The sequence below is a fragment of the Canis lupus genome, chromosome 32 (assembly GCF_048164855.1).
Source record: "Canis lupus baileyi chromosome 32, mCanLup2.hap1, whole genome shotgun sequence".
In the NCBI taxonomy this organism is placed as follows: domain Eukaryota; kingdom Metazoa; phylum Chordata; class Mammalia; order Carnivora; family Canidae; genus Canis; species Canis lupus.
The window spans coordinates 32002182-32029154 of record NC_132869.1 but is presented as its reverse complement, the minus strand read 5'-3'; the positions used below and the strand labels follow the sequence as shown (position 1 = coordinate 32029154).

At 40.4% G+C, this 26973-nt stretch overlaps 2 protein-coding genes across 4 annotated transcripts in view; one reads left to right on the top strand and one right to left on the bottom strand.

The window, feature by feature from the left end:
- Positions 1 to 9843, bottom strand: part of SNX1 (sorting nexin 1) — a 40364-nt gene extending 30521 nt beyond the window's left edge. The window contains exon 1 of one of the 3 annotated variants that reach the window (XM_072809052.1): positions 9690 to 9843. In XM_072809052.1, coding sequence (XP_072665153.1) covers positions 9690 to 9704 — 15 coding nt within the window. In that variant the 5' untranslated portion in view covers positions 9705 to 9843. Of the gene's footprint in view, positions 1 to 7940; positions 8151 to 9284; positions 9318 to 9689 lie in introns of those variants that run through there. The other 2 variants (XM_072809051.1, XM_072809050.1) reach the window with 2 other exon arrangements.
- Positions 9844 to 9888: 45 nt separating this feature from the next.
- On the top strand, positions 9889 to 25723 carry CIAO2A (cytosolic iron-sulfur assembly component 2A). Its single transcript, XM_072809060.1, has 5 exons — positions 9889 to 10212; positions 15171 to 15335; positions 21361 to 21410; positions 23769 to 23814; positions 24431 to 25723. The coding sequence occupies exons 1-5, from the start codon at positions 10083 to 10085 to the stop codon at positions 24526 to 24528; spliced, it is 489 nt and encodes a 162-aa protein (XP_072665161.1). The 5' UTR covers positions 9889 to 10082; the 3' UTR covers positions 24529 to 25723.
- The last annotated feature ends 1250 nt before the right edge of the window (positions 25724 to 26973 follow it).

Below are 26973 nucleotides of genomic sequence, written 5' to 3'. Positions count from 1 at the left end.
TTTTGGCTATTAATTCTAGCAGGTGGTTCCAGTGATAAGCCTATTTAAAAGTTCAAGTATTTCTGTTTATAATTCCAAGGCGCACAGCCTAATCTAACTCTCAGAGAGGCACTAGAAAGAACTACAGTGAGAGAGTATTTGTGTAAAGAGTAAACAGGTATTCCTCACCAATTACCAGCCTCAAACCTCGAGGCCAGGCCACTAACACAATGTTCTTAGCTCAGGGAAAGGCCTGAGTTTGCTGCGCCTCATAGCTGCATATCCATTCAGTCCTGAAAAGTACTATTGTGATTCTGCATAACTTCCCTTTAAGTTACTGAGCTGTGATTCTTCCTTATGTTGCTCAATTGCTCTGTGCTCTCTGCAGAATCCTTGCATTATTCAAGGGACCTCAAAAGGGTAGTACTGTTGAATTCTCAACTGCATTTACAGGATGAATCCAAATTAAAAGCTAAGGTAAAACTGTACTTCTGAAGAACTAGAGTACTAACCTTCTGGTGAAAAATTAATATAATTTAGTATGGCAAGACAGCTACAGAACTGTGTGATCATACTAATGTAACAAGGCAAACACAATTAGGAAAAAGTCATGCCCAGAAGTTATACCTGGATAACAGGGCAGTCACAAAGTCTTTAAAAATCACCGTGGAAGACCTTGGCATGAAATACTGCTTTATTTGCCACTTTTACTTCCACAGAAAAATAAGGTAAGTGGGATTGTGTATTCATTTTCTATTGCTACTGCAACACAAAATCATCACAAATTTAACAGATTAACAATGCAAATTTATTATAGTTCTGTTTAAGTTAATATAGGTCTCAGTGGGCTAAAATCAAGGTGTCACCATGGTTATGTTCCTTTGTGGCGGTTCCAGGGAAGAATCTGTTGCTTTGATCTTTGATCTTTGCTTTGAAAAGTGATCCACATTTCTTAGCTCATGGCCTACTTCCTCCATCTTCAAAGCCAACAACATCCAACACTCTGCGCCTTTCTTCTGTGGATCTCATCTTCCACAGTCACTCTCTGACACTCTTACATTTTTAAAGGATCCTTGTGATTACACTGGGCTCACTCAGATAACCCAGGCTAATTTCTCTACCTTAAAGTCAGCTGATTACCAAGCTTAATTCCATCTTCAATCTTAATCCCCCTTTGCTTTGTAACCTAATGCATTCACAGCCTCTGGGGTTAGGATGTGGACATCTTAGGGAGGGGCAATTATTTTACTTACCACAGATAGTGACTCCTCTCCCATACCACGTTTCAAAAATGGCACAGATGGACTAAAAGCTTCTGTGCTTGGGAGAATGGAATTTAGTGTCCACTGGATTTGGGAACAGGGTGCAACTTACTCTATGAATTGGTTAAATATTCAACTAACCCAAATGACTTCCCAATTTTAACCCCCTTCACAACTTAAGTTGAAGTAGGAGTTCTTATCGTGGGAACCATGAGCCACAGAATTCAGGGTGTCTAGGAACTTAGATGGTAATAAAATTAAGATTTCATTTTCACTAATCTCTAACTGAAATTTAGCATTTTCTTCAATTACAAAGATAGGCAACAAACCACAACAGTCATAGCAGTACTTGAGACTATAACTAATAGAAATAAGATATTTTTATTTGACATTATAATTGTTAGTTATCAAAATATCATTGATGCTTATCTCTATTTAAAAAAAAATTATGGTAGTCATATCTATCCCTAGATCTTACTATGTAAAGCATTAAAAAGTACATTACAAACATAAAATTGTTTTAATGTTTTTTTAACTGCATTTCTGTGTAATTGGTTTCCTTTGTAATCTTATTTCATACACATAAAAATATTCTTGAGAATGGATCCATAGGGTTCACTGGACTGCTAATGGATTAGTCTGTGACACAAAAAAGGTAAAGAACCTCTGAGCTAGTCCCTCTAAGCCTAATGAAACTAGAAAAGAGGAAGTTGGAAGGGTGGGGAAAATGAGAGACCTTAAAGTTAAAGGGCATACCATGGTTTACCAAAATTTAGCTACAATATACTGAATTCTCTGGTGTAATTTCCCTAATCTTTATGGTTTCAAACTAATAAAATTTAGAAGGGCCCAGAAAACTGCAAAAGGATCAGAGTTCTAATGAGTTCATTAATTTCTTTTTTTTTTTAGTTCATTAATTTCTATTTTTGAAAAAGCAAACCCAGTTTAAATCTGCTCTGAAAGCAGAAAGAAGCCCCAGCTGTCCATTTGACTAAGCAAGAGAAGCCAGAAAAAAAGTTGTGCAACAGGCTTTTCCTGGAGATGAGATACTTATGGCTGGCTACTTGCTCTAGTAACTATCAACTACTCATGATTTATTTATGCCAACAGTTACTCAAGAGTGCTGAGAAGCTTTGAGGACCAAGAGAGAAACTGGAGTGTTCTTTTTCCTCTCCCTCCCAAGCAAGCAAATCACAAATGATCAAGTCATCAGAACTACCCTAACACCTGAATAAGCAAAGAGTAGCAACTCCTACGGAAACCAGAAGTCTGACTGCAACCTTTATTGCTTTGACCATTAGCCCCAAACTCTAATATTAAATAAAATTTTAAGCTGAATTCTTATTAATCATCTTTAAAAGTCTTCTCTCATGCCTCTACCTCCAAAAGTGCTTTATAACTACATTTGTTAGCAATTCCCGCCTAACCTTAAAAGCTAGGTTATGTGCTAGTATAATTCTATGATCGAGAAATTAATGATTATATAACTTCAGGAAAATCTACACTTATTAGAAATCAAACTTGTTTACAATCTGAACTGAGCATTAAAATCAATCCTGGAGTATAACACCAGTTGCTTTTTCAAGAACATATGTATCAGACCTGTGTGAAAAATGTGGAATTTCAACTACTGGTCTTTTTTTTTTTTTAAGATTTTATTTGTTTGAGAGAGAGTGCACACATGAGGAGAACTGAGGGAGAAGGTAAAGCAGACTCCCTGCTGAGCAGGGAGCCCAACACAAAGCAGGGCTTGATCCTAGGACCCTGAGATTATGACCTGAGCCAAAGACACTTAACTGACCGAGCCACTCAGGTGCCAAACTACTAATCTTGTAAGATCAGATCAGACCACCTGATGTGACATTAGCTCCAAAAACAAGTCCTTGAGACAAGTGCCTATAGAAAATACCACACACTAAAGGAACATGTATACCTATATATCATTAACTAAAAAAACTAAGCAGTAAATAATTTAAAAATAGTTACATAGATAAACTTTTGTAAGTCTGATTAAGGATAGAGAAGGGATGTTATCAAAAATCTTACTGAGGACATGCTGTATCTTTGGGAACAGCCACCATGCATTTGCAGTACAGAACTAAAACATTAGCTAGCTAAACTATCAATCTCCTGAAGGCTTTCAATAAAATTACCAAATTCTGTATAGATCTAAAGAAGTTATCCTATAAACACACAGAGGAAATAAACTGGTCTTAGGACTGTAAAATATTGCAAAAAAACAGTAGGGAGATTCCTCAAAAAATTAAAAATAGAACGATAACATGATCCAGCAATCCCACTTCTGGGTATATATCTAAAAGAACTGAAAGAAGGGTCTTGAAAAGATATTTACACACCTGTGTTCATGGCAGCACTATTCATAAGAGCCAAGAGGTAGAAGCAACCCAAACGTCCACTGAGGAATGAATGGATAAACAAAATATGGTATATACATACAATGAAATATTATGCAGCTCTAAAAGGGAAGGAAATTCTGATGAATACTAGAACATGGAAGAACTTTGAGGACATTGTGCCAGATACAAAAGGACAAATACTGCATGATCCCACTTATATGAGGTCATCTAAAGCAGTTAAATTCGCAGAAACAGGAAGCAGAATGAACCAGGAATTTGGGGGAGGGGAAAAAAGGGGGCTGTTATTTATTGGGTATTGAGTTTCAGAATTGCAAGATGAAAAAGTTCTGGAGATCTGTTGCATAAAAATGTGAGTATACTGGGCAGCCACGGTGGCGCAGCGGTTTAGCGCCGCCCGCAGCCCGGGGCGTGATCCTGGAGACCCGGGATCGAGTCCCACGTCGGGCTCTCTGTGTGGTGCCTGCTTCTCCCACTGCCTGTGTCTCTGCCTTTCTCTCTGTTTCTATGAATAAATAAATAAAATCTTTAAAAAAAAATGTGAGTATACTTAACACTACTGAACAGTACAATTAAAAAGGTTAATGATGGTAAATTTTCTTACATGTTTTATACCACAATAAAAAAAAAACCCTGATTTATTCTTCCTCAGGATACATGTTATATTGATCAGGATGTAGGCTGTAGTCTAAAAATAACATGTCCTTTCCTGTCTAAATGTTAAACATAACTTACATTTATATAATTCCCTGTTTATAGTTTATATAGTTAAACTATATAGTTTATAGATCACTGTCAATCAGAAGCCACTTGATATCCATGACTTCGGAATACCAATAAAAGTTTACTATTCTTTTGTCTTAAACACCAGTGATGATATGTAAATAAGACTTGATTAATCAAGAACTAATTTTTCAATCTATGACTTTTCAAGTCTCCTATTTCTTCTTTACCCTATTTTATTACTTATTTATTTTTTTAAAAATTTAAGTCATCTCCAGGCTAGGTATGGAACCCGAAATGGGGCCTGAACTTACAACCTTGAGATCAAGAGTTGGACACTTAACCAACTGTGCTACCTAGGTGCCCCCCTATTTTATTTTTTCTAGCCATTTCTGTAATTACTACAGTTTCAATTCAAGATTAAGAGCAATGAGAAACAATTCTAATTGGTCTGACAGATTACTGGAAGTAGTAGTTACCAGAATTGGCCAAAATCTGAAGTGAGGTTATCATTTATCTATGTTTTCCTCCTTCCTTGTAGCATCTGCAGTTCTCTTTCATTTAGAGGGCATATCTAATTGTGGTCCTGGCATACTGCTAAAAAGAGATGGGCATATAAGAATTCCTGGGAAGGCAAATAAAGAACTTGCTTCAACTCTACTATTCAGTTTTAGAAATATGCAAGTAAGACCACTGAAGTCAAATGAGATGCAAAAATATGTGTGCATACTGCTAAAAAGAAAGTCTTTTTAACATAATTTTAAGTTTTAGGAGGACCAAAAAAATGGCTCTCTCATTTTATTAAGGGGAAAAATGAATCCTATCCCAGAATTAAGAGAGTTTTAACTAAAAAGATATATATCTAGATTTAGGTCCAATCAAAGATTCAGATAATACATTTAGAATTTTAGACTTTTTTATATATAGGCCCACAAAGTAAGAAGCAGAAAGAAGATAAGGTCTTAAGTATCTTGAGAATCATCTTAAGATATTTCTCAGCTGGTTTTCAATCTTAAGGCAATGCTTTCAGATTTGTTTTAATAACTTTTAACTCCCATTTATCCCATTCATGTACTTGATTCTGAAATGTTTATTATGGATTGCTTTTTTAAAATTATAAATCAGACTTTTTATTATTAACAAAGCCTCTTGGGCCCTAAAAGAGAACAGATGGGATGATTAAGAACAGCAGCTGTTACATCAATGTCCAGGAAATTACATGCATACCATAAATTATTTTAAATTTTACAGGCCTCAGCTTCCCAATTTTTAATACCCCTCCGTCTCCAACCCCCAACAAAACACAATATGAAGGTTCAATAAGATGCTACTGAAGTCATTAAGTGCCTACTTTGATGATTTTCAATTAATCAAATCAATCTTATCACTAGCTTGATTTTGATATATTATCCATTTCTAGAGTTAACAAATATAACTTTTCTGGCCCATTATTAGATTCTCTCAGTTTTTTTTTTTTTTTTTTTTTTTGATTCTTAGAGTGATTACAGTTTACAACACTTGTTTCACAAGTATTTCACAGATACTCGAATTTAATGAGCACAATAATGGTAGGTGTAAATTCTATTTTTATTCACATTTTACAGATGAGGAAATCATACAGAATAATTAAGTACCAAAAAAAAATTAAAAAAAAAAAGAATAATTAAGTACCTTGCCCAAGTAACAGAACCTGGATGGATTTAACTCAGCCTTCAAAGCCCACTTTTGTTTTATTCTTCAATGTTATTCCTTAAGATAGAGAAGCACTGCAATCCCCTATCTTCTCACGTTGACTCACAACTAAAACGTTTATGGGGATGTAATGTATTTAATGGCTTTTTTATTTTTATTTTTTTTATTTAATGGCTTTTTAACAAGAAACTCACAGTGTAACTAGTGAAAAATCTTGGAGTCTTGTCTTCCTGAAGATTAACATCAAAACAGGCAGCTCAAGAAATGGCTTACAGGTGGCATTTTAATTTTGGCAGCAACTCAATTTTCCTGGATCAAAATCTAACTCAAAATCATTATGCTTTCTGTGGTAGAACAAGCTCATCCTGACTGCTTCCTCCTCTCTTTGGTTGGAAATGAGGCAAAGTACTTTCACACAGTCTTGTAAGAGAAAAGTATTGATGCCTTTGTAAATAATCTAGGATCAGTCAAGTCACAGCCTCTTCAACTTCTTTTAGAAAACAACTCCTCACCCTTTCAGGGCCCTTTTTGGAAAATAAATCATCATTTGCTTACTTGACCAGTCACTTTCAATGTCAGAGTTTCTGTTTTCAGATATTTGGTCTGAAATATCTACCACCTCGGTAGTTATTAACAGTACCTCCTCTCTCCATGGCTTATGGGAGAATTACCAAAGGAAAAGACCAAGAATTTGTTGTAAATGATATGGAAAAACTAAATTTGCAGCAAGAGTTATTTCTTAGAATGACAGAGACTTCATTAGACAGTTTAAGCGGTTATATTAGCATCAACAAGTACTTTTTGAGCTGGGATTACCAATTCAGTTCCCTGATACAGTAGAGGGAAAATTCTAAAGATGTCACTCAAGAGATTTCCTAGACACTTAAACTCTGACATAAATGAAGCAAGCCTCAAACTTTTTCAGACACATGCTGCATAAAGAATTTAAAGCTGTTTTATTTAGTCACTTATACACTGAATAGCTACTACAAAGAGAAGTATTATCCAAGATAGTACATAAATTCCCAGACCTAGCACTGAAGTTTTCAACCTGGAACGAAGTGTACCAAGTGGTATGAGTCAGTATTCTTATAAAACAGACCCAAACGTCTCCAATGGTTCCAGAACTGATAACTGATCTCCACATTCCACACATAAAGATCAGTTTTTCCCAACACCTCTTCTTAGAAAACTGGATATTACTAAGGGAAGCACCACTGCCTCCTCACATGGAGAGACTGAATCCCACGGAGGTACTCAGGCCCTTTAATATATCCCTTTAAAAGGGACAAAGCTTGCTGTCTATGCAGTGACTTATCTGGCAGGGCCTTTTTTTTTTTTTTCCAACTGACTTGTCAGGATTTTCCTTAGAGATCAGAGGAGTCCATTTAGCCCCTATAAACTAGATCCAGAATGGGCCCTTGGTAATTAACGGGAAGTTCTGAGCTAATGAAAGGATTTGTGGGCGGGTCTGTCCTGAGCCACTCCAGATAACACTATTTCATCCTCGGAGCAGTAAGGTTAGGGAAAGAAAAGTCTGCACCCCATCCCCTTATCTTGACCTATTAAATCAGGCCGGCGGGAAACGACCACAAAACAGCCTCGTGGGTCCTTAGGGTCACCACACGGCAGGGCCAAGTGCCGGCCTGGGCCTGGACGTCTCTTCGCTGTCAGGGACCTCGGTGGAGAAGCCACCACACCCCTCCTCGCTCCTCGCTGTCCGCCTCCGGGATCTGGAAGTCAGGCCCCTAGCGTCTTGGCACTCATTAAGGGCCCCAAGCCACGACTACCGTTACCATCGCAGGGTCTCGGCGGGCCCACTCTGCCCAGCTTCCTCGACCCCCGCTTAGCCTCTTCCCTTTTGGGGCGCCCGCCCGCCCACCGGCTGCCCCGAAGGGTGCGAACTCACGGCCGCCGCGGCGCCGGTGAAAATATCCTCCCCCTCGGTGTCGCTGTCCCCCGCCTCGGGTTCTGACCCCCCGGCCGCCCCTTCGGACTCCGGCTCCAGGCCGGGGAAAGGCGGAGGGAGCCTCTCCGAAGCGCTACAGCCACCACCACCCGACGCCATCTTCCTCCACCCGCGGCGGAAGCCGCAACAACAACTTTATAGACAGACAGCGCCGCGAGCAAAACGTTCCAGAGGAACGAGGAGCGGGATGGTCGTGACCAACCCCGCGGGACGCACGGGGCGGGGCTTAGGGGGGCGGGGCCTGGCCGCGGCGGGCGGGGCCGGCCGGCCCAACGCTCCTACCCATCCAATCCCCCGCCCCGCATCGTGACGTTGAGATCTTAACCAACTGCGCGAGGGCCGGGGCGGGGAGGGGGGCACAAAAGGAGGAGCCAGCGAGGTAGCGGCGGCTCAGATTCCTAGGGCCCTTTGTGTTCCGGAGAGCGTTTGCCAACAGCCTTCTTAAGATGTCGTTCGAATAAGGAGTCTGAAAGCTCCTCTACGTGCCCCCTACCTATGCCACGCACGGTGCTCTCTCATTGAGATTCAGTAAGTGGTTTTGATTGAGGTCTTTCCAAAAGGCGGCGGTAAAGTTTCATTCACTTTATTCTTTGGACAACATCTAGTTATTAGTTCATTCAAGAAACATATATTAAGCACCTACTGTTTGCGTTGGAAATACAGAAATAAAGAAGCTCCTGACCCACGAGGCACTTGATGGAGACACACACGTTAAATGAACAAATGCAACGGTGTTCGGTGCTGTAATCTGCTCTGGGCGCAGTGAAAGAGGGTATCAGTTACGCTTGGAGATGCAGGGAGGCCTCAGAGCAGGGGACATCTCGGCGTCCTAAATTTGGCTACAAGTAAGTCGGTGTTATATCCTCTTAGTTGCCGTGGAGTGGAGTGGGACAGATGGCAGGGAAATTCTTAAAACCCTGAACACAATTTCCCTGGGGCGTAAACTATTCCCTTGTTAACCTGGTGAGCCTAAAGTCTAAATCAGCCAGACAATAAACAAAACTTTATAAAGATAAACGGGATATGTTAGCATGGGGGTAATTCTGCAAAATGATCCTTCTCAATAGAGATGGCATTTGGTAGCAAAGTCTGGTTTGTTTCTAATCGCAAATCACTCAACTTCAGGGATTGGCTCCCTCCCAGGTCTATGAACTGTTGGAGGGCAGAGGCCGCCTCCTATCTTTGTATTCTCGGCGTCTATAAATACACCACGTCTGGGAAAGTAAGTGCCCAATAAACGTTTGAGACTCGGAGGGAGGGGTAGGTAAAACTAACATCATCCACCTTGTTCCTGGCATTCATCACAGCCACGACCACCAGAGGACTTAAGACATTCTTTTTAGGATGATGATCTATTTGCAGTATGTCACTACTGGATATGCTGGGCCCAGGGAGAGCTCTTTCATTCTAAGTTGTCTCTGAAGGCGAATGGCAGGATCTTCAGGTGGCCGTTGGGGAATTGTGCCGACCTCCGTTCCTCTGAAACGGGAAAAATCAAAAAGCCCTCCCCGGCCCGGCACCTAATCACCTAATCAACATCATTGGACTCCCAACACCTTCCGTTTCACGGCAACGGAAACTCACTTCCGGCGTGACTAGGAAGTAAGAAGCGGCTCCCTCAGAGAAGTAACCGTAGACTCTTTGTACACGCTCCTCCAGCAAAAGAAATCAAGATCTCCTTTCCCCTACCTCTTGAGGATTCATTTTCAGCTCATCGGGGGCGCTGAATGAGGCAAACAGTGGCAGGTAACAGTTACCTATCGCCTCTTCCCCGACCTAGACTACAAATCCCAGAATACATCTCTGTCCCATACGTCCCAGCACGCAATGCACCTCACGTGCTGAAAGGAATTCTCCCCGCCTTGTCCCGCCAAAACTGAGCAAAGCATGCTGGGGCTTGTAGTCTTTGCGGGGCCCTTCCCTAGGTCCTCCGCGCTGCTCCGTCAGGTCCCGCCTATCTTCTGCTCCCCGGGATCTTTAGGCTTGTCTCGGCCCTTTTGAAGACCAGGAAGTTGATAAATTGCGAGGCCCGCTGCTGAGAGACGGTGGCTCGGGTGGGACAGTCGCCAGGGATGGCGGAGCATGAGGATGGAGCGGGTGTCCGGGCTGCTCTCCTGGACGCTGAGCAGAGTACTGTGGCTCTCCGGCCTCTTTGAGCGGGGAGCTGCCCGGCAGCCCCGGATCATGGAAGAGAAAGCGCTAGAGGTTTATGGTAATTAATTTTACCCAGGGCAGCGTTTGGCGTTGTACGTGGAGATGGGGGGTAACGGGAGCCTCACCAGAGGGCTGGGGGTGGAGACCGGTTTTTGCTGGGTCTCGTCCGAAGCCTGGGAAGCCTTTTCTCCGGGGTCCTGAGTCACGCAGGAATGTGGATCTAAGACCTGGGCTCTTCCTAAACCTGGCGTTAGCCGAGGCTGGAGGTCTTAATCACTTCATTTCCCTTGACGGCCTTACGCCCTTCTGACCTTGTCAGGACTTCTGGGCAGAGCAGGCGGTTAGGGTGCTTGGTTAGGAAGCAGAGCTGGCCTGATGGCACTGCTTGTCTCCTCCCTTGTGGTCCCTAGCCCCTAGACTCGCATTCCTTCTGCCACCACCGAGAGCACTGCTGGGGACTGGCCTAAGGTCACAGCCGCTCTCTTGGGAAAAAAAAAAAAAAAGAGGATTCTCCCCCTCCAAAAGCCCCCGAGAGAAGAGGACAAAATGGGTTTCCCGTACCCCGGCCTAGACTTTATAGTTTCTTATCACTGCCAAGCCTGGAGTGCATAAACGAATACACACACACACACACACACACACACACACAGAGTCACGTATTTTTTTTTAAACCCCTGGGACCATCTTCATTGTACACATGAGGAAACAGAAGGTTAGAATGGCCAAGCAACCACCCAGAGGTCACTCTGCCAGTAAAGAAAAAGCAAAAACCAAAGCCCGTGTCTTCTGATTCCAAATTTCGTGCACTTTACACCATTTCACAATTGCCTTATGACTCCTTGTTTTTGGACTTGTGTAGTACTGTTTTTGAAGGCTAAAAAGACTGGCTCTAACTAATGTTCAGTGATTCCTGCTGACTGAGGGTGAAAGATCTAACTATAAGAATACAAATAAAATGTGGGGAAGGATTATGGGCCAGTAGAAGGAGGCCAGGGTTAGAAAAGACCTTTGGAGCCAATCTAACTTACTCCTCTCTTGCTAGAGGCGGGACCTAACCCCAGCTAGATGATTATGAGTGTAATGATCTCTACAAAACTGACATATTCCTGTCCTATCAGACTTCTGTCTATAGCACCTCAGGACAGAAGGGCACTTGGGGGATACAGCTTTGGAAGGGGGATGATTCTTGTCCTAAAGTTTAATACCGGTGGAGACCTATACATGCAGAAATGTACTTTTTAAAACAATTTTATGTAGTAGAAGTCCATCAACCTGAAAAAGAAATCCGGAAATTCAGAGGAAGGTGAGATAGTAATCTCTGAGTCGGGGATCTGGAAAGACTTTATGGAGGAGTCACTTGAGTTAGGCCTTGAAGCGTAAGTAGGCTCTGGATATAAGGGGGGTAGAAAGTGTACTAAGCAGAGAGAAGGAAGCAAAAGTATGGAGATGACAACGTGTTAGGGAATGGCGGGGCCCCAGGATAGAGTTTGTGGTTAAAGAGTGGAAATGTGATTAAAAAAAAAATGTTTTAGATACCAGGTCAGGATTGGATACTGAAGGTGTAAATGTATAAAGTATGTCAGTGCAGAGCTATAGGAGAATTTTCATCAGGGGAGTAATGTGAGAAGAGCAACATTGCTTTCTTTCTAAAGAAATAAATCCAGATCTCTCAAATCAATAGAAAACCAGAGAAGTTTAATAAGGGATGAGACTTAATTTCAGCTTTAGGTAGCATATAAAGTGTATAATGCAGCTTGTGTGAATGAGCCTTAAAGAGAAAATGCCTAAAATGAGGGGCAACACATTTCTTTTTTAAAAGCTGTGTTTCTCTGAGCCTCGTGGGTGACAGAGCCTTGTGAAGAAGCAGCTTTGTCTTTTTTTTTTTTTTTTCCTGTCTTCATTTTCAAATTCTGTGGCTAATCAAGTGATAAGCCTAGGAGTTAGTTGTTGGAGGAGAAGGTGGAGCTTGACTTGTTTCTCCTAGTAGCATTTCTGTTTACAGGGGTGCTATCGGTAATAGAACAAAACCTTAGGCTTAAGACATCATGCCCATCCTGTGTGAACTCCCTGTGCTCTCCTTTCTACCTCCCCATTTCTCTGTTGTTTCCCCTTTCCCATCTTTTTCTACAACCTCAGAGGAGGAAGGAAATCTTGTCCTCTCTAAGGGGGACGACCCAGGCTCCCACATCCTTGGTCTCATTCCCTTCTGCTTATTTTGCCAGTCCCCCATCCTCCCTCCTATATTTTCACTCTTACTTCCTCTATTTGATCTTTCCCTTTGGGCTCTAAAACATGTTTCAGTTTCCCTTACCCTTGTCATCATTGTTCTAGCTTTGTCTAAATCCGTTATCCATCCTTTGCCCTCTCCCTTCCTTGCCAGAGCCTAGGACTGCATTTTCAGTTCCTGCTTACTTCCGCATTTGCAAGCTGGCTTCTGCCTTCATCTCTCTACTGAAACTGCTTTCTTACAGGTAATTTTCTGGGTGACAAATCCAAAGACTCATTTCAGCTCTCATCAACTTGGATTTTTCTGCTGCATTTAATGTTATTAATATCCCCACACCTCCATCTCTGCTTCTGGCTTTTCTTTCTCCTTCTGATCCCTAAGTTAGGTGCTTTCCATCAATCTATCCTTGGGTCTCTCCTTTTACATTAGTGGTTCTGAGATTGAGCTGCCCATAAGAGCAACCTGAAGAATTTTTTAAAAAGCTCAATGCCCAGTCCCTACTAGGAATCAATTAAATCAAGATCTTTGGGGGTTGGGTTTAGACATCAGTTTTTTTTTTTAATTTTTATTTATTTATGATAGTCACAGAGAGAGAGAGAGAGAGAGAGAGAGAGAGAGGGGCAGAGACACAGGCAGAGGGAGAAGCAGGCTCCATGCACCGGGAGCCCGACGTGGGATTCGATCCCTGGTCTCCAGGATCACGCCCTGGGCCAAAGGCAGGCGCCAAACCGCTGCGCCACCCAGGGACCCCTAGACATCAGTTTTTAAAGCAGTCCTGATGATTCCATTGTTCACCCAAGGTCGAAAACTACTGTTTTGCTCATTCTTTACAAATCTCAGGGATTCAACAACCACTCTAGCTTTGGTACTCTCTCTTTTTATCTATTTTTTAAAATTTTAATTCCGTTAAAGTTTCAGTTTAGTTTCAGGTGTCCAATATAATGATTTAACAATTCTATACATTACTTAGTGCTCATTATGGTAAGTGTACACTTAAAACCCTTCATCTAGTTCACCTATTCCCCCATCCGCCTCTCCTGTGATAACCATCAGTTTGTTCTCTATAGTTAAAATTCATTTGTTGGTTTGTCTGTCTCTTTTTTCCCTTTGTTCATTTGTTTTGTTTCTTAAATTCCACCTACAGGTGAACTTGTACAAGTGATATTTGGATATGGTATTTGTCTTTGACTGACTTATTTCACTTAGCATTATGCTGTCTGGTTCTGTTCATGTCCTTGCAAGTGGCAAGACCTCATTCTTTCTTTTTTGGCTGAATAATATTCATATATATATATCAGCTATATTCATTCATCAATCGATGGCTACTTGGGCTGCTTCCATCTCTTGGCTATTGTAAATAATACTGCTACAAATAATACTGCTACTGCTAAAAGTCATGGATATATCCCTTTGAATTCGTGTTTTTGTATTTTTTGGGTAAATACCCAGTAGTGTGATTACTGGATCATAGAGTAGCTCTATTTTTAACTTTTTGAAGACCTCTGTACTGTTTTCCAGAGTGGCTGCATCAGTTTGCTTTCCCACCAACCATGCACAGGGTTTCTTTTCCTCCACATCCTTGCCAACACTCCGTCCTTGCCTTGTTTCTTGTGTTTTTTGACTTTAGCCATTCTGACAGGTGTGAGATGTTACTCATTGTAGTTTTGATTTGCATTTCCCTAATGGTGAGTGATGTTGAGCATCTTTTCATGTGTCTAGCTTTGGTGCTCTCTTAAACTTTACATCACTGTTCAGTATTTGCTGGAATATCCCATTGGGTTGCGCCTTAAGCACCTCCAAATCATTATGTATAAAATTGAACCCAGTTTCCCCAGCCCCCATCCAACTTTCTTGTGTTCTTCAGGTTTTTTTTTTTTTTTCCATTCTGTCAGTGTTCTCCCAAACAGAAAAAATCTATCATCCTCCTTTTTCCCTTTCCTCGTCTTCTACATCCAAAGAACTGTCAAATTCTGTTGATTCTGCTGCTGAAATTACTTCTCCATCTGTCCCCTCCTCTCCATTACTATTATCATGTGCCTATTTTGGGCCTAGCATTTTCAGCTGGTATCTCTGGCTCTGCTTTTAGTTCTGAGTTTACCAGCTAGTGGATGAGTTACCAGCTGACAGTGCAATGCTGTCCACATTACTCCCTTGTTCAGAGTAGCCTCTTGAGGATTCCCTATTGCCTGTGGCTGACTGTAAAAAATCCTTGATGGTCTGGCCCAAACTCTTATATCCTCATTTATGCTGGGTTCCTAGGAGACTAAACTTTTTTTTTTTTTAATTAAAAATGTTTTAAGTACTCCCTATGCCCAATGTGGGAATCAAACTCATGACCCCAAGATCAAGAGTTGCATACCCTACCAACTGAGCCAGCCAGGCACTCCTAAACTTCTTTTCCTTTAATTTCCTTTACCTTAAATATCAAATATTGAAATGTCACCCATTTTTAAAGGCTTGATTCAGATTCCACTTTCATAAATTCTGTGTACCATATTCTCCCAAGCTAAAGGTTATTTCTTCTCCTTGAGCTTCTGTGACACTTTCCTCATTCTTATATTCTCTCTGCAATGTTGGATCCAAGAAACTGGTCATGATCTAATAATAAACCAAGAAAACATTTTTCTCAAAAGGAAACTGGTCATGGAAATTTCTGTCAGAAATACGGGGAGTTACTGTAATCTTTGGTTAAAAAGAAGAAGTCAATGTTTGGATTAGGACTAGCAAAGTCATCCTTATTTAGAATATTCATGTTTTAACATAATACCTTGTCTCCAATGATTCTTTAGATTTGATTCGAACTATCCGGGACCCAGAGAAGCCCAATACTTTAGAAGAACTGGAAGTGGTGACGGAAAGTAGTGTGGAGGTTCAGGAAATAAATGAAGAAGACTATTTGGTTATTATCAGGTTCACACCAACAGTACCTCACTGCTCTTTGGCAACCCTTATTGGTAAGGTTTTATATATAAATATATATATATATATATATTTTTAATTTTTATTTATTTATGATAGTCACAGAGAGAGAGAGAGGCACAGAGACACAGGCAGAGGGAGAAGCAGGCTCCATGCACCGGGAGCCCGACGTGGGATTCGATCCCGGGTCTCCAGGATCGCGCCCTGGGCCAAAGGCAGGCGCCAAACCGCTGCGCCACCCAGGGATCCCTATAAATATATTTTAATTCTAAATTATTTTACTGATTTTGACCCAAAATAACAATTAGCATCATGTTTATACTTTATAGTTCACAGAGTCTTTTCAGATGTATATCTTTTGTAGCCCTCACAGCCTATGAGAGAATTTTCCAGATGAGGAAACTGAGACTGAGAGAGTTTAAGTGACTTGCTCAGAATCATATAGGCAGGAAATGATGTAGCTGAGGCTCAAGCGCAGGTTTCCTGACTCCAAATGTGTTATCTTCTTTAGTTATACATTCTGTTTCTCTTCCCTGTACATGCCTACAATTAAGAGAGTGGGTGTGGACCAGTCCTCTCCTCCTGTTCTGGAGATTGGAGTGGATGCTGTCAGACTAGCACTACTGCCATCACCTTTCGCTGCTGTATTGGCTTCAGTGCAGTATGGGCATAAGTCCTAGTGGGAGAGTATTTTGTTTTTTTTTTTTTAAGTTTTTTATTTGAGAGCGTATTTTTGAGGTAGTTTTCTATTGAGAGGCTGCATTCCCAATATTTTGGAGTAGTTAGCAGTAAGATATGCAAGAGATGTCTTTGAATATATACTTTGTTATAAAGAAGATAAAGGAGGAGCACCAGCGTGGCTCAGTCAGTTAAGCATCCAACTTAATTTCGGCTCAGGTTGTGATCTCAGGGTCATAGGATTGAGCCCTGCTTGGGCTCTGTGGTGGGTATAGAACTTCCTTAAGATTCTCTCTCTTCCCCTCCTTCTACCCCTCTTCCCTCCTCTAAAAAAATAAATAAATAAAAATAAAGAAGATGAAGTGTATTTCAAACCAAATGTTCATCAGTAGAGGATTGCTGAAATAATCAAGGATGATATATATTAACAGTGGAATACTACATAGCTATGAAAAATGAAGCTCTCCATGTACTGGTATGGAGAGATATTTATGACATACTGTTAAGAAAGAAAAATAAATAAAATAGATAAAAGCAAGTGTAATATTACTACATTTGTATAAAAAAAGGCAAAAGCAAATTTGTATTTTGATTGTATATGTGTAAAGAATACCTAAGAAATGAATAACTGTGATGGGAGTAGATAGGAGTGGTAGTAGCAACTGGGCAGGTTGGGGACAGGGTGGGAGGAAGGCTTTACTATATACCTTTTTATATTTTTAAGTTTTGGAACCATGGGAATATATTATCTATTTAAAAATAGATAAGTTTAGGGGCACCTGAGTGACTCAGTAGTTGAGCATCTGCCTTTGGCTCAGGTTGTGAGTCTAGGGTCCTGGGATCGAGTTCTGCATCGGGCACCCTATAGGGAGCCTGTTTCTCCCTCTGCCCATGTCTCTGCCTCTCTTTCTATGTCTCTCATGAATAAGTAAATAAAATCTTTAAAAAAATAGATAAGTTTATAAAATGGACTGAAAAGATTAATGTTTTATTATTGCTTCCATTGTTACAACAATTTCTGTCTTTCTCTTCTCACTTGTTGCTCTGGGATCCCCATTAGTGATTTCCAGCATAGAGGCCATATATTGAGGCACTAGAGGGTCCATGAATCCATACATCATCTTGTAGTTATTTTTTTCTTTAAGATTTATTTATTTATTTATTTATTTATTTATTTGAGAGAGAGAGAGAGAGAGAGAACACGAGCTGGGGGAGGGACAGAGGGAGAGAATCTCAAATTGACTCCCCACTGAGCACAGAGCCCGACATAGGGCTTGATCCTAGGACCCTGAGATCATGACCTGAACTGAAATCAAGAGTTGGCCACTTAACTGAGTGAGCCAATCAGGAGCCCCAATAATATTGTGGATATTAATACTCCATACTAAAAAAAGCAGTTTTTTAAAGATTTATTTATTTATTCATGAGAGACACAGAGAGAGAGGCAGAGACATAGGCAGAGGGGAGAAGCAGGCTCCTCGCAGGGAGCTCAATGTGGGACTTGATCCCAGGACCCCAATCCCAAGGCAGACGTTCAACCACCCAGGCATCCCAAAAAAGCATTTTTAAAAAATTTATTATTTATTTATTATTATTTTAAAAATATTTTATTTATTCATGAGAGACACAGAGAGAGAGAGAGAGAGAGGCAGAGACACAGGCAGAGGAAGAAGCAGGCTCCATGCAGGGAGCCCGATGTGGGACTCGATTCCAGGTCTTCAGCATCAGGCCCTGGGCTGAAGGTGGCGCTAAACCGCTGAGCCACCCGGTGTTGCCCCGCATATTTTTTTTTTTTTTTAAAGACTTTTTTATTTATTCACGAAAGACACAGAGAGACAGAGGCAGAAGGAGAAGCAGGCTCCATGCAGGGACTCCAGGATCACACCCTGAGTCAAAGGCAGATACTCAACTACTGAGCCACCCAGGAGTCCTGGGAGAAAGCATTTTTGAATGCATACTTATTTTTTGTTATTGGACAGTTTCTGAATCATTAGATATTGGAAGTGCTGCTACTCTCTTAATGTGAAGGGGGGTGTCTTAAAATACTTTGATATGTAAGAGTTCTTAAGTAGGGGATCTATTACTCTAAGAGCTTTTAGCAAAGGCTCTTTTGATTTTTCAAAAAGTAACACTTAGCCTGTGTTTTTTTTAAATTACAAAATAATCTGGAAACTCCACAAAAGTGTAAAGAAGAAAATAAAAATCAATTATCATAAAAGAATGTGTGCTTTGGGCTAAAATTCTATCTCTATCAGGTCTGCCACTTTGTGGCTTTAGGCAAATTACTTAGACTTTCTGAGCCTCAAGTTTCCTTATCTGTAAAGTAGAGATAAGAGTATCAACACAGTTATAAGGATTAGGTAATAAAATTGATAAGGAATAGTTTTTTTTTTTTTTAGGAATAGTTTTTATTCTTCATTAAATATTAACTTTTTTGGGACGCAGGGCTCAGTGGTTGATCATCTGCCTTCGGCTGGGGCTACATAAATATTTTCATATATCTCTAGTTATTGCCTCAGGATAAATTCCTTTAATGGGAATTATTGGGTCATATGGTGTAAGTAGTTTTAAGCCTCTGGGTACATATTGGCAAATCCTTATTAAGAGGTTTCTACTCTTTGACATAGGAATTAAAATAATTCTATTGAAGAAAACAGTAACATGTACAAACATTTATAGTAAATTTATAATAGTGAAACCTGGAAAAAACTATAGTACCTATTAGTAAGGAAATGCTACCAGTAAAATGGGATTTCTTATTTCTATTGAAAATGTCAAGTAATCAAAAAAATTGAAATGCTAAATTGCATTTGCATTATGATTGTAATTATTGAAAAACTGTGTGTGGACAAAGATTGAGAAAGCCCATGAAATAAAAGTAACTCTAAAGGCGCCCAGATCTGGGGATCCCTGGGTGGCTCAGCAGTTGAGTGCCTGCCTTCGGCCTAGGGCGTGATCCTGGAGTCCTGGGATAGAGTCCCACATTGGGCTCCCTGAGGGGAGCCTGCTTCTCCATCTGCTTGTGTCTCTGCCTTCTCTCTCTCTTTCTCTCTCTCTCTCTCTCTGTCTCTCATGAATAAATAAATAAAATCTTTAAAAAAAAAAAAAAAAAAAAGAGGTGCCCAGATCTGGTTATGGTAGCTGCTTCACATCTGTCCACTCCCTGAACAAAGTTTCGTCAGGTCCTTTTAATAGTTTCGGTTAAGACCCTTGGCTATTTAGAAGTTAGTATAGTAGTGTAGTAACCATGTTCAATCAACATGAGTGGAAAACTAAATAAAGAGAGCCCTCTTGGGACACCTGGGTGGCTCAGCAGTTGAATGTCTTCCTTCGGCTTGGAGCGTGATCCTGGGGTTCTAGGATCGGGTCCCGCTTTGGGCTCCCCGCAGGGAACCTGCTTCTCCCTCTGCCCATATCTCTGCCTGTCTCTCTGTATCTCTCATGAATAAATAAATAAAATATTTTTTTTAAAAAAGAGAGAGACCCCTCTTTCTGGGATCTGGGAGGCATTTCCTGTGAGCAGGTAGTGTGAAGCAGGGGAAGGAACCTGAGTATACGTTCCACCCCGACTGGTTAGGTCATCACTTGGTTATAGTTATCCTGGTAAGTAATTGCAAAGATGAGGAAGACTCCCAGGGGTCTTCCCTGGGAGTGGGTAAGGTAGGGAAACCAGCTAGTAGCTATCTGTGTTGACTTAGTTCTGATAAGAATAGCTGAAGGCAGGTGTGGTCCAATATGAAGGGCATAGGATTTGGAGTCTATGTTTAACTCCTAGCTGTCCACTTGTTAGCTATGTGATGTCAAACAGATCGCTTATCTTGGTTCCTGGCTGTAAAATGAAAATGATACAATAGTAATAGCTAATATTTATTAGATGCTTTTTATGTACCAAATACTATTTTACGCGCATTGCATAACAATTTATTTACTACTTGTAACAATCCTATATTGAGTGGTATATTATAATACTTGCTTTACACATAAGGAAACTGAAGCTTAAGAGAGGTTAAATAACTTGCCCAGGATCCCATAGCTAGTATGTAGTGGAGCCATTTTTGAACCCAAAGTATTGTAGTCTTAGTAATGCTGTACTGCCTATCTTGAGGATATTGATGCTCAAAAAAGTGCTTTGTGAATTGTGAAACAGTTATTATTTACCATGTGGGTGAAACACCAACAGTGAGCAGAATACATGAGGATGCTGAGATGATACATAGGTAACAAATTAAAGAGGCAGTGTGGGAGGCAGAGGGAAGAGAAGAACCCTCCAGATATGCTTTAGGACAGATCTACAGGGAGACCCTCTTGTGTGTGTGTTTGTGTGTGTGTGTGTGTGTGTTTAAGATTTTATTTATTTGACATACAGAGAGAGAGAGAGAGAGAGGAAGCACAAGCAGAAGGCGTGCCAGAGGGAGAGGGAGAAATAGACTCCCTGCTGAGCAGAGAGCCCTACACAGGGCTCAACCCCCGGACCCTGAGATCATGACCTGAGTCAAAGGCAGACATTTAACTGACTGAGCCACCCAGGCATCCCATGGGAGGCCTTCTTAAAGAAACTATACATTGTTTTCAGAGTTCTCTAACATTTACTATGGAATTACTGTGTTCTAGACTCTAAGTACTCTGAAACACTTTGTGTGCATAATAAGAACAGTCTGATTATCTTCTGTGTCTAGGGGTGTAGATTTAGTTAAAAATCCATTCCTTGTTTTGAGGTGGGGGAGAAATGAAAGATGGGCACACTGAGGATCTGTTCCCAGCCCAGTTTTAATTTCTCTTGTAAGTCTCAACTGGGAAAAAAGATCTATATATTGAACTGTGATGTGGCATTGGGGTAAACTGAGCTTTAGAGGAGCTTGTTTTAGGGAAACAACTCTACTTGTATATCACAGGCATAGAAGATTCCAAATTTGCGAAGTTTCTTGTGGTCCTTTTTAAGTGGCTCTTACTTGGTTTTCAATTTTTGCATGATCTGGCCTGTTGTGAGTGTTCCATGAAGTTTAATGAGTGAATTGACTTTTGCTTTAAGGTAAATTGATGTAGTAGAAAGGACCTAGGCTTTGCAGTGGTCTTGGGTTTTAGGTCCAACTGCCACTTTACTAGCTCAATGACCTTGGGCAAGTTACATTATGACCTTAGTTTCATAGTTTGTAGAATGGGTTTGGTAATACATGGCTCACTGGATTATCGTGAAGAATATGTAAGACTAAATGTATTAAAGTTGCTAGCATGGTGCCTGGTTCAAAGGAGACCTACGCTGGACTGAGCCAAAGCTGTTTCCAGCTACTGTATTGCAGGAGACACCTACACGCAGCTGTATGCTTTTTCAAGAACTAATAAGAAGAGAGGTAATTGGGGCCTTTTATTTTTTTTCCTCTACAGGGCTGTGCTTAAGAGTAAAACTTCAGCGGTGTTTACCATTTAAACATAAGGTAAGGAAGTTTTTGTTGTTTTCTAACAGCTTTATTGAGATTTAATTCACATTTCATACAATTCACCTGTTTAAAATGTACAATTTAATAGTTTTTCGTATAGTCACTGAGTTGTGCCACCATCACTATCAGTTTTTTATTTTTTTTTTTAAGATTTTGTTTATTTATTTGAGAGAGAGAGAAAGCATGCAGGAGAGAGAAAGGGAGAAGCAGGCTCCCTGCTCCCTGATGTGGAGCTTGATCCCAGAATCCTGGGATCTTGACCTGAGCTGAAGGCAGATGCTTAATTCACTAAGCCACGTAGGTGCCCGACTACTGTCAGTTTTAAAACGTTTTCATCACCTCAGAAAGAAATCCCATATCCATTTCCCCAAGCCTTATCCTATCCCCAGGCAACCACAGGTCTCCTTTTGATCTCTATAGATTTGCTTATTCTGAATGTTTAATTTAAATGAAATCATACAGTTTGTGGTCTTTTAGACTGGCCTCTTTCAATTAAAATATTATTTTCAGAATTCATCCATGTTGTACCATGTGCCAGTATTTCCTTCCTTTTTGCTGCCTTATATGATTCCACTGTATGGATGTACCATAGTTTATTTATCCTTTGATTACTGGGTGGACATCTGGGTTGTTTCCACTTTTTGTCTATTATAAGTAATGCTGTTATGAACATTAGCATACAGGCTTTCGTTTGTTTTCATCTTTTCTCCACCCAGGAGGGGGATTGCTAGATCTTTTGCTAACTATATTTAGCTTTTTGAGGCACTGCTACACTGTTTTCCATAGCTGCTTTATCATTTTACATTCCCACCAGCAGTATATGAGGGTTCTAATTTTCCACATCTTCACTTGCATTTCTCTATTAATATTATCTATTTTTTTTCATTATAGCCATCCTAGTGGATTTGAAGTGATAACTCAGTTGTGGTTTTGACTTCCGTTTCTCTGATGGCTAATAATGTTGAGCATATTTTCATGAGCAAAAATTTAAAACACAGGAAGAACCACTTAGAGAGGGCCACAAGTAACCTCTCAAATTTAAGTCTTTGTGGCTTCAATGTGCCAAACTTACTATGTGGTTTCCCTGAGGTATAGTTCATACAGGAATAGCAGGGTAAATGCTTGACTTTTCCCTTTTACTTAACTATTTTTCAGAGTTGAGTCATGCATAATTTTTTTTTGTTTGTTTTGTTTTTTGAGTCACGCATAATTTTAAAACAAGGTAAATGAGTATAGAATGATTTTAAACTGTTGCTTTGTTGTCTGGAACAAGAGTTGGTATTATGCCACTAGCAGAATTCATATGGTATTTTTTTGGTGGGGGGGGAAGGGCAGAGGGAGAGAGACTCTTAAGCAGGCTCCACGCCCAAGCCCGGCACTGGGCTCAATCTCACAATCCTGAGGTCATGATCTGAGTTCAGGTCAAGAGTCAGATGCTTAACCGACTGAGCCCGTAGGTGCCCCAAATTGTTTTGTTTTTTAAAAAAAAAACTGTTCTAGATGATCTCTAGGGTCTCTTTTAGCCCTAATAAAGTGATTTTTTTCACTCTTAAAAAACATTTATCTTAGTAATAAAATAACTATAGGAAATGGTTCATACACTCCAGTATTTTCTGGAGAGTAAGCATGTCTTTATCATATAGCATGCTTTATTTGCCATAGAATTTGGAGTAATTTTATGTGTTTGTTTCAGAAGCTCTGGTTCTTGGAGGTTAGCTAATCTGAGGGCATGCAGCAGGGCCAAGAGGTTTAGTTTAACCGATATGATACTTGAGAGTAAATTTAGCAAAATAATAGTGAATGAGAAAAGGAGGATACTGAACACTATATTTTGTGATCCCATTTTTGTAAAATAAGCAAAGAAACTTCCAACTTTGGCATGTGTGTGTGCACCTGTATGTATAAAATCCACATTCCATTATGTAGGTATGGAGAAAAATATGGAAGAAACTACACTGGGTTTATTAATATGGTTTTCTTGGGGCTTGGGGCAGAGAGGAAGTTTAGATACTTTAGGTACTGATTTGGGAGGAAGAGATAGAGTGTAGTAGGGTAGAGAGATCCATGAGTAAAATATATATGAGATCTCATTTGTGTGAAATTTTATTTGTGTGTATTCATTTTAAAAAGTAATTAATGGGGATACCCCCTGCAGGCCTTCTGCAAATTTAAAAATTAAAAATCCTACTAATTTCATTCTCTGTTTTGAGAGGATTTGTCTTTAAGTTAAGTCATTGATGCTAACTAAGAATAGAATTTGGACTTTCATCCTAGACTCTTGAGTCCACTGTGCATTCCATTTCACTTGTTACCTCAGAGCATTCTAAATGTTTGGTTTTAATTTTTTTTTCCTAGTTGGAAATCTACATTTCTGAAGGAACCCACTCAACAGAGGAAGACAGTAAGTCAATCTTGACTCACTAAAAAACAACTTTAGCTAGTACTTCATCTTGGATACCATTATTGTACTATCCAAGTATCTACAGGTCATTTGCAAAAAACTGCAAAATTAGTTATTAGCTCTTCCTTGAGGGGAAATCTAGGTTTTTCAAGAAAGTAATTTTTCAGTAGGACTCCAGGTGAACCAGAAGCAGGCCTTGTGAATATTGGCTGATTTAGCAATCAGCCAATCTGCACATCTCTAAAGAACATCCATCTCTAGGGACCCTGACTCTAAAGAAGGCTTGATTTTTTTCTTTGGTGCAGGACAGAAAGCTATGTACTTGAAACTGAAATTGAAGGTCTAGAAAAGAATATGGACATTGCTCTTTTGAACACTTACATTAAGAACACTTTTAGCAAATTATAGACAGAAGATATAGGCCAATACCTTTATTATATGAAGATCCATGGATTTTTCTCTAAGTCTCCCTTCCTTCTAGAACTTACGAAAAATGAGCCAAAATCAGCTTTAAGCTATGAAGGGGTTAAATTCTGTTTTAATGGGCTCATAAGATTTTTGTCTGTCCCTATATATTGCCATAATTCCTCTGCTAACTTTTATCTGTGTTTTGCAGTCAACAAGCAGATAAATGACAAAGAGCGAGTGGCAGCTGCAATGGAAAACCCCAATCTACGGGAAATTGTGGAACAGTGTGTCCTTGAACCTGACTAATAGCTGTTTTAAGAGCCACTTAACTTTAGTTGTTTGATATATTTGTTTAAATTCTTTGTAAAATGTAAAAGACTCATGTTTAATACATAGGTGATTTGTACCTCAAAGCATTTTTTTAACAGATGATTTGCAAGCAAGATTTAATTATAAGTAGTAGTACCTAGTTTGTTCAGTGTATAACATTCTCAGGATTTGTAACACTTAAATGATGAGACAGAAAAATATTTTCTAGTTACTATGTGTCAGATGGGTTGGTATTTTTCTGACGCCTCTTCTGATGCAACTACTTTTCATGTCAAATATTTACTGTGCCCAAATGTATTCAATTTAAATCATTATTCTGTAGAATAAATAAAACAGAGATGATTCTTATAATGATGTACCTTAGAATGTTTTTGTTGAATTATAAATCTTAGTGTAAATATCAACTCTAAAAGATATTTACAAACCCTTATTTTCTGATTATTATGTAAAATCAGAAATTCAAGAACCAGAAAGAACCCTGAAAATGAGGCATAGGCTCTGCCTTCCTTTAAGAAGAGTCCTCGACCCATTTGTAGATGAGGATCAAATGTAGAGAGGGCCAGATAACATACATAATTTTGAAAATTGAGAAATCCCCAAAGAAGTTTTGTTTAAAGCAATCTAAATTTATGGTTTCTCCTTTACTTGAACTTTGTTCAGTTTGTTTTAGGAGATAATGATCATTGCAAGTGTAACAGGGTGTAGAAGGCAGCCTCCCAGATATTCGCTAATGATCCTTGATTCCTGGTGTTCATGCCCTTGTATAGTTCCCTTCCATGTTGAAACAGAGCTGGTAGGTATGGCTAATCAAGAATCAGAGGTGACAGTGTGTGACTTCTGAGGCTAGATCATAACAAGTGTTGTTGCATTCGTCTTGATTTCTTGAATTGCTCACTCCGTGGGACTCCAGCCACTGTGTCATCAGAACACTTGAGCAGCCCTGTGGAGAATTCCATAAGGAGAGGAATTGAGGCCTTGCATGAACAACCAGCACCAATTTGCACACCATGGGAGTGAACCATGTTAGAAGTGATCCTCCAGCCTCAGTCAAGCTGATAACTTAACTGGAACCTCATGAGACCCTGAGCCAGAACTGTCTAGCTAAGCCACCCAAATTCCTGACCCAGAGAAGCTGTGAGCAATAATAAATGTTTATTGTTTATGCCACTAAGTTTTGGGGTAATTTGTTATACTATAGCAGTAAGTAACAATATACAGGTTATAAGAGTGGGACTCTTATGCCTCCAATTTAATTGAGGCTACAAAGGGGGAAAACAGGAGAGTCCATGCTTCTTGAATCCTTTTATCCACTTCGAGAATGTAAGTTTTGAAAGAACAGAGAGAATTTGGTAAGAAGATTATTGATGAAATTTTTTTTTTTTTATAAAGCTGTTGCTGTGTTGAGTTCCAGCCCCTGTTTTGGTGGAAGAAGGTTAGGGAAGGAACACTATCTGCTGAGGGGAGTTCAAAGGTGACAGCTCGGAGAGTTTATAAATGTATTTCCTGTAGTTGGGAGATTCAGCAACTTACTTGACTCAGGCCTGAGAAAGAAAGTGGAAGTGGACTTAAGGCTGGGTCAAAGGCAGGCTGATTCCTGCCTAAGAAGTCTAGAGGGTGGGCAGCCCAGGTGGCTCAGTGGTTTAGTGTCCCCTTCAGCCCAGGGCCTGATCCTGGAGACCTGGGATCGAGTCCTGTGTCAGGCTCCCTGCATGGAGCCTGCTTCTCCCTCAGCCTGTGTCTCTGCCTCTCTGTGTGTCTCTCATGAATAAATAAATAAATAAAATCTTAAAAAAACAACAACAAAGAAGTCTAGAGGGCAAGAGAACGGCAAGGCCAATGACTTTGATGACAGCCCTCGGCAAGGTATGCATATCTGTTTCACATGGACTGGTATGGGGTCTTATTTGATGTTGTCCAATAGGCCAGCTGCAGGGCCAAGGAGACCTCTGCAGAAAGGGTCTCAACATGTCCCTGCCTGGTGCCAGGGAGTGAGGAGAGAGGACAGCAATGGGGGAGATGCATCTACCAGGGTCAAGGGGCACAGCAGGAACCTCTGGTTAGCTCATGAGAGTACCAACCCAAGAGAGAGAGCCAGCCCTAATAACCAGGCAGGCCCAGAGAGCACAAAGCCAACCAGCTAAGTATGAACTGTTCTATCTCTAGTGCTCCTCCCTCCTAAGCTTCTAGGGCAGTGGTAGAACAAGTAGGATGCAGGAGGGTTGGAGAGAAGGAAAGGACAGCATCCCATTGCTCAGCTGCTCAGCTGTAGGTTTGAAGCCCGAAACAGACCCAAATTAGTGAATTTTTTTTTTTTAAGATTTATTTATTCACAAGAGACAGAAAGAGACAGAGACATAGGCAGAGGGAGAAGCAGGCTCCTCACATGCAGCCTGATACGGGACTAGATCCCAGGTCCCAGGA